Source organism: Phodopus roborovskii, unplaced genomic scaffold (assembly GCF_943737965.1).
Source record: "Phodopus roborovskii unplaced genomic scaffold, PHOROB, whole genome shotgun sequence".
NCBI lineage: Eukaryota > Metazoa > Chordata > Mammalia > Rodentia > Cricetidae > Phodopus > Phodopus roborovskii.
This window is the reverse complement of record NW_026126481.1, coordinates 2,304,200-2,312,277: the sequence shown is the minus strand read 5'-3', so window position 1 is coordinate 2,312,277 and position 8,078 is coordinate 2,304,200. Positions and strand designations below refer to the sequence as shown.

The window sequence follows — 8,078 nt, the reverse complement described above, 5'->3', positions numbered from 1 at the left end:
GGCGGGGTCCTAGCGCTCGGGAGCAGGCTGGACATCGGAGGCTCCGCCCGCTCCCCGCAGAAGCCAATCAGAGGTCGGCGAGGCGCGGCCACTTCCTGGTAGGAAGGCAGAGCTGTCTGCGGAGCTCGCTGGTCCGAGTGTCCCGCATCGGCTGCGCGCGGGTCCCGAGCGACTGCGACCAGCGCAGGCTTGGCGCCCTGTTCCCGTCCGCGTGTGGGGCTCCCGCGGCTGAACCTAGCTGCTCCGCCTAGCGCCATGTCCAAGCCACCTCCCAAACCGGTCAAACCAGGTAAGAACTCCGCGCGCCGCGCGTGCGGATCTCCAGGCTGCGGGGCGCAGGGCTGGAGTTCCCGAGCAGTGCCCTCGGGCTCCCTCAGCTCTGCTCGCCAGGACGGTCCAGCGGGAATGGTGGTGGCAGCACCTAGGTCGCGGCCACTTCCTCATAGCTCGGCGTGTCGCTGTCAAGTTGGAGTTCTTGACCGGCGGGCGAACGGGAAGTGCGCTGCGGCTGGGTGGGGTTTGCGCCCGCTGCCTGCGGGGCCCGGAGGAGAGCGAGCCGGGGACCCGGGTTCTCTGGGTCGCTTCGGAGAGCTGCACGCGCGCTACCAGCGGGACAGTCTGGCCCCCGACCCTCTCGACTGTTCGCTTTAGGCTCTGTCGCTCTGCAGTGCGTTCTAGTGCTTTGCTTAGGGTGACTCTGGAGAACTAAACTGGAGAGAGCACGAAGTTCCTCAAAGCAGTTTTCTTGACCACTCTTCCTGGTTCACTTTTTAAAAGTTGTTCTTAGAATGTTTTCTGTGGTGTGGAGAAACGAGAGCATTTAAAGGGACTGCTATATTTCAGTTCGGCTTAATAAACTCGTAGGAACTTTCACTGGATTGGTAATTACCAGGCAGGATCGTAGAAAGTGGGAGAATAATACTGACGAATTCCCAACCCTTTTCTTCCAGCCTGCAGTCTTGGTATTGCAAAGGCTGAAACTTGAAACGAGCCATTTACATCATCCTTTATGGCAACTTATGCTGCTTCAGTATTTTTTTTTTCCTCTAGAGTTCTTTTTTTTTTTTTCTTCTAAGTGTCAGTCACTCCAAATTTAATAATTATTCAGTTTTATTCCTTTGTGGCAGTATCAAGCTGCCGAATTTGAAAAAAAAATGCACACACATTTGTGAAACAGGCATTTTCTGACGACTTCAATTTTTCAGGGCCGAGGGTGAAGGAAGTGGCTCAGACTGGCTTTGGCCTGAACAGAGTCAGGGCGGTACTGGTTTGCTGCCTTCGATGTGAAACCTGAGAAGTTTGCAATTTGCAGTTTAGATGCGGATGTATGAGGTGGCAGTTTTGTAAACTCAGATGTAAGTCAGGACCTCAAGTGTACAGCTATGTGGAGTTCTTTGATAGCTACCCGAAGGGCTCGATTTTGAAGAATGTCCCTAGAATCAGGTCGTGAGGTTTTTTCATCCAGACAGACACATTAAAAGTGAAGGCCGTTTTGCATCTGTGAGTGCTAGCAGGAACCTGCCTTCCTGTATGTGGTTGTGAAAGTGTATGTTCACGCACCTTTGGGTGTGGTTTAGGACTCATCCTATTACTAAGTGGAGATATGCACTGGAAGCTAGTTTTGTTGTCTTCGTCTCTGCTTTGTCCTTTAGTAAGCCAGAAAACACATGGCAAGCATTTTTACTATTTAGAGAGAACTCTGACTTCACAGGGATTTACAAGTGAGGCCCAGACGTAAATAAGTAAAATTGCCGTGAAAATCATTTTGTTGACTTAGTAACTTACAATGAGAAATATTAGTGTCAGTAGGACTTAAAACTGTGCTTGCAGACCAAGACCCTTATTATCATACTGGCCCACGTGTGCAGTGTGGTAGACCCTGGTCTAGTCACTCATTCATGTTTGAATTCATTCACTTCTCTCAGCAACTTTTATCAGGTCAGTACCATTTTTTATTCCATTGCCCAAAGAGGAAATCAAAGGGAAGGCACGTAAAATTAACTCATCTCAGGGCAGCAGTGGGGTGGTAATGGATGGAGCGTGGAGGAGTGGAGGGCAGGTAGTCCGACTCTGAGCTTTGCCCCCATGTGAGGGGCCCTGACTATTTTATAGCTGGCTAGGAATCTTAGGTTTCTGGCCCTCAACCATACTGCCTTATCCAGAGTAGCGCTGAACACCCCTCGTTGGTGACAGCAGGTACTTCCAGGCAAGTTGCAGGGGTGAGGGTCTATCTCCAAAGAAAGCCAGCTATCATGAGAACATATTTAGGGTTTAGATGTTCATTTATTGCTTTGTTGGCAACCCCCATCCCAAAATATTTTTTAAAATTCACATTGTTAGAGAGTTGGGGGAGGAGAAAGGAAAAGGCTTGGGGTAGAGAAAGAAGAATAAAAAGAAATGAGAAGGAAAGTAAGCTGATAGGTACATATGTCATACAGCTCCTGTAAAGTTACTGACCTGGGCTGTCATGTCATTCTCAGCTTCAGGAAGACAAATGGAAGACCAATGGTAAGGTCCCCAGTGCTGAGGAAATTAACATGACTTGCTTGTTCTGGGAAGCAGTTACTTTAATGGCGCTGAGATCTGAGGCACGGATCCTCTCCATATGTTGGACTGGATATCTGTACAAGAAATAGCAGAGGAATAAGGCAACATGACTCCCAATGTACAGGGCAACATTGCAGATAGAGCAGAGGGACAGAGGACTTACTGAAAGAGTCTAGTTGTGTCTTACTTATCTTTCCTGCTGCAGTTTAAGAGACTAAGGATTTCTTTTGGCTCACAGCTAGAAAGTTCTGGAGGGAGGAGTGTGAGGCAGCTGGCCACATTGTGTCTGCAGTCAAGAAGCAGGGAAGGATGTACGGTCCTGCACAGACCATTTTTGTCCAGATAGAGCATCCAAACCCAGGGAATGGTGCAGCCCTTGCCAAGAATGAGTCTTCACAACTCAGTTAACCTAATCAAGGTATTCTTAAAGGATGACCTAATCTAGATAATCCCCATAGGTAAATCTGGAAATTTGTCTCCTATATGATTTCGTAGCCCAATTTAAGTCAGTAAACCATCACAAATAGCAAGCAAGGGACATTAAACAACAATGGGGGTTTAATGCATCTTTCAGGCCAAACAACCTGTACCCAGTAAGTGTCAGTTAGTGGAAGGAGTCTTTCCAGGAAAGTTCTGGTGAGATCTTGCAAGCAGAGAGTCCAGCCATATTTGAATTACCAGAGGATGGAGCAGAATCTCACCATGCATGCTTTTTTATTTTTTCTGGCCCATGTCAAGAGTGTCTTTAGACATTTCCTTTTCCTTTTCTGTTTTTTTTTTTTTTTCTCTCTCTCTATTTGCTTCTTTCTCTGTTCTCACTATCTACCCCTGGCTGATCTGGAACTTACTGTGTAGACCAGGCTGGCCTGGACCTCACTGAGCTCAGTCTGCCTCTGCCTCACTACCTTGTCTGGTCTTATGTTTAGACAGTTCTTACTGTACTTTCTATTATTGGCCTTGTGCTGGGCACTGGGGGTTCCCGGGAGCAATAAGAGAAGTCTACAGCTAGATGGCTGATCATGTCCATTTATTTGTTTAATCTTGTAAAAAAAAAAAAAAAAAAAAAAAAAAAACCAGCAGAAACTGAATGTATGGTGGTGCATGTCTGGAATCCTAGCACTCAAAAGGCTTAAATAGGAAGAGCCTTGCTATGCAGCACCTACTTAAACAAACCATAAGTAATATAATATGTTTTCTATTTTAGAATGTTTGGCACATTCAGATAATAAATATAGTAAAATTTAAGAAACATCTTTTATCACCTAGAGATAATACATGGTTTATATAAATAAACTCTCAGGTTTTTATTACAAAAGGGAAATAGTGGGCTGGAGAGATGGCTCAGAGGTTAAGAGTACTGACTGCTCTTCCAAAGGTCCCAGGTTCAATTCCCAGTACCCACATGGCAGCTTACATCTGTCTGTAACTCCAATTCCAGGGAATATGGCATCCTCACACAGACATACATGCAGACAAAACCCCAGTCCACATAATAAATAAATAAATAAACATTTTTAAAAAAGGAAAATGGAAGCAATTATCTTTAGAACGGTGTCTGAGTATCAGTTTGAAATGTCTTGCTGTGGGGCTGGGATATGTTTCTGTTCTATTTTGTCTGTATTATGCTTGAAATACCATTTCAATCACAGTTTATCTATGCCTTGCGCAGCATTTTATCTGCTCTGGTGTCACTTTTGGCCCTTGAAGGTTTGTCATTGAAACCCTCCCCCTACTCATTAGATGTGGCCTCCTGGCTCAGTCTTCAGTGCCTCGGACTGACCTGCCCTTCAGAGCCCTGAGGCCTCTCAGCTTGTGCAGAGAACTTTTATGTGGTTTTCAGCCACCCCAGGAGCCAGGCAAGGAAAGCGGCTCCACCTAGCTTGAAGTTATACAGAACAGAATGTAGTTCTCACAGACACTGAGAAATTTACTGAGCCCTGGGATAAGGAAGGCACTGAAACTTGAGGCCATCTCATTTCGGACAGATTTGATGACGGCCCACTGTAGTTGGAAACCTGATGTCTGAGCCTGGCCATCTTCTCCAAATGGCTTATTGATTTGGGTGGTGAGAGGAAAGCAACATAAATATTTCATGTGTCCTGTGAAAATAAATCTGTGGAGCTTAAAAGAAACTAGCCAGTGTTCTGGCTTCTTTGTTATTCGTCACAAAAGCATAAAAGGTGTTGTATATATGCTCTTTAAATATAACTTGAGAGGAAAAGAGTCCCCCTGTAAATGGTCTCAACTATTGTGTAATCCATCCCTGCATAAATAATGAATCATTGGTGAGAGTGATCGCTAGGCTTTCAGATATACACCGGGACTGTTTTCTTCTATAAATGTGATGTGTTTATACCCAATGGCTGAGTAAAGTCCGAGGGAAAGCTTGGGAAATTCCCTGGATGATGGAGATAGTGATGGGGAAAATAAAGTTTAGCTGGCTCCACGTGTCAGGCATGGTACCAAGCACTCCATGTCCTCCAGCTTGTGTGTTCATTATGACTTCACTGGGAAATAGGCCCCTATGTCCTTGTTTTACTCAGGATAAGTAAGCTACTTGATTCCTCAAAGCTAGCTGTGTATGGTGTGGCTTGGGGCTGAAGCTCAGGCTTTAACTTGGACATGTTGTGGGGAGGACGTTCATGTTTGTGCATGTGTACCATAGTCATCTGTGGAGGTCAGAGGGCAGCTTGCCAATATCTGTTCTCTCTTTCACCATGTGGATCCAACAACGCAGCTTGTTAGGTTTGGCTGCAGGTGCTTCAACTCACTGAGATATCTTCCCGGCCCATGTTAGAGTTTGGAGGAAAATGTACATATTGGTACAAAGAGAATCTGGGTTCCTTTTAAACTCCTGCATGATATTGGCTGATGTTTATTTAAGGGAATCCTACTAATGCACATTTCAGTTGTTCCCAGTCTTTTGTTGTAGCAGTGTTACAAGAGATAGTCTAGTTTTGCAAATCCACAGGATGTCGTCCTGTAGTGGGATTTGTGTATTAGCAGGGGGATGCACTGCCATTTTCAGAGACATTTCAAATTGATCGTGTCAGTTCACCTAATCCTCAAAAATTGTGACCCAGCCAAAGCTGGGGTGGGGAAACAATACATTTGACTTGGATACTGTTGCAGATGATCACAGGGTTGGGAGCATGGAACACAGAGCTTGGGGAAACTGAGAGGATGGCACAGAGGAGGTCTTGAGAGCTGAGTAAGAGTTTGCTGGAGTGTGAAGGGGAATGCCCTTTGACTGAAATACAGAGGAGACAACACATCCTATTATGTGCACTTGACTGATCACACGTGCCAAGTTTCTCTAAGAATCCAGGGATCTGCAATGTGTGTGTGAGTGTCTGAGTGAGTGAGTGAATGAGTGTGTGTGTGTGTGTGTGTGTGTGTGTGTGTGTGTGTGTGTGTGTGTGTTGAGTTAAAGAGAAAGCCATCTTCCTACTTTTTGGAAAATGGTTCTTCCACACAGAAAATAACACTTGAAGTGTCGAATTCTAATCCTCCCTGCAGGTGCATCTGAGAATGTGGTTCAGCTATTGGTTGGCTGTGGCTGATGAACTTGTAGCCATAGTTAAAGAGGGTTAGGTGCCTCAAAAGGATGAGACGAGTTATCCGGGGACTGTGGTGGCCACCTTCCTGTTCTTGCCATTCATTTTCTGCTTTATTTTTAATACCTGAAGAACTTTTTGAGCACTATAGGCAAGCTTCTTAACTTATTTTGGAGGCAGGAATTGAAGGGCAATTTTGCAGTTGTACATATTTTGTTCTGTTTCTGTATAGCCCTAGCCATCCTGGAACTCACTCTGTAGACCAGGTGGGCCTCAAACACAGAAATCTGTTTGCCTCTGCCTCCCCACTGCTGGGATTAAAGGCATGCACCTCTACTACCCAGCTTTAGTTATACATTTTGATTGGCAAGGGATTTTAAAATTGTATCATTCCTACGAATCTGATGATCTACTCTGGTTTTATATTCTTGAGATTCACCATGCATTTGGAATCTAACTTTTCTCCTGGCTCTCCTGAGTTCTTGGGAATTTGGGAGCAATTTGAACTCAAAACTAAGGAAGATGCCACAACCAATGGCATTATACCTGAGCCAGAAGACTCACTTAGGCCCCTTACAAGAATCAGAGAGAGCACCAAGCAGGGTTTTCATGACTTGCCTCGTTCTGAGAGACTACTGGGTTCTATTTCCCGACTCCCTTCTGGCCATCCAGGGCCTCACTCACTCCTGTGAGACAAGAGCTACCTTCAGCCTTGAGTTAATCTAGAAAGACCACCATGTGTCTTCTTGAGAATCTCTGGAGCTGCCACATCCTAACCCTCTGATAGGGGATGGCCTTAGATGAGACTCAGCTGACAAGTGTCTCTACTCTGGAAGTCAGGAAGATTTCTGTGTCCCATCTTTGCTTACAGTCCAGACTCTGATACTACTTATTTCTGATGCATTGCTTGCTGAAGTTTCTGGGGTTTTCCTAGAGCACATACTCTTTTAACTGTTTAGAGGTCTGCTTTCTTGAGTAATCAGAAGCTTCATCTTGATGGTACTCCTGGTGGACTTCAATTGGGGACATTCTCATGGAGTTTCAGGCTATGATACTGGCTTTGAAACATTGCAACAGAAAACCATTCCCTCTCAAGTTCATCTACCAAATATGTGACAGACTTGAAGGGGTTCCGAGCCTTAGTTTTCTGTTGTGGAAGAAAGCTACCTCTTCAACCACATCTGCATTTAGGGTCCAAATACAAGTTTCCTACAATCTGCCTCGCAGAATCTGGCCCTAATGTGGCTATTGTCTGAAGCAGGACCTGCTGCCATGGCAACTGCTACCATCCTCTTTCTGAGAACCCCTCCCCTGCTATAGGGGTTCTGGTTCTTGCTGAATACTTCCTTCCCATTCTGGAGGGCCCAATGTGTAACTAACTAGATGTTGAGGCTTGGGGGTTCTTTGAGGACTTTTGGTTTCTAGGACTTGATTCTCCTTGTTGGGGGCATTGTTTTCTGTAACAAGCTCTTGCCCGTTTCCTGGTTGGACTGGGGTCTCTGATATCTGATTGCCTGTCCTGGACTCCCTTGACTGGTATCTAGGTCTCCAATGCTCAAATTGTCCTTAACACTTGTCATTTGCCACTATTTTACTGTCTAGATGCCTGCCCAGATGGGCCCTTTCTACTTCACAGTTGGCCTGTCTGCTTTTGGGTAGGCTTTGGTGTGGCTTTGCTTCTCTCTTCAGGCCTCATCTTAAGCAGACCCTAATGGCATGGCCAACTTGTTTGGGCATGATGGTAGCACCTTAAGGCACCGGGGTCACAGGCCTGGGGAGCTTTACCTGGGGAGCATCTTGCTTAGGATTATCCCAGGCTTCCTCACTTATAACAGTTAGAACTTGGTTTCCATTTTTCTCTGTCCATGGGCCCTGAGGATGAACTCATTGCTTATCTGATAAGTTCACCATCAGTGTTAACCCAATCATTGATCTATTGTCGTTTTCTAGCTCCAAAATACTTACATTAAAATA

At 45.5% G+C, this 8,078-nt stretch overlaps 1 protein-coding gene across 1 annotated transcript in view; it reads left to right on the top strand.

Moving 5' to 3' along the window:
- The first annotated feature begins 98 nt into the window (after positions 1-98).
- The window catches only part of Ostf1 (osteoclast stimulating factor 1), a 50,918-nt gene continuing 42,938 nt past the window's right edge, over positions 99-8,078 (top strand). The window contains exon 1 of the mRNA XM_051194066.1: positions 99-289. Within this exon, the coding sequence (XP_051050023.1) occupies positions 256-289 (34 nt within the window). The 5' untranslated portion in view covers positions 99-255. The remainder of the gene's footprint in view (positions 290-8,078) is intronic.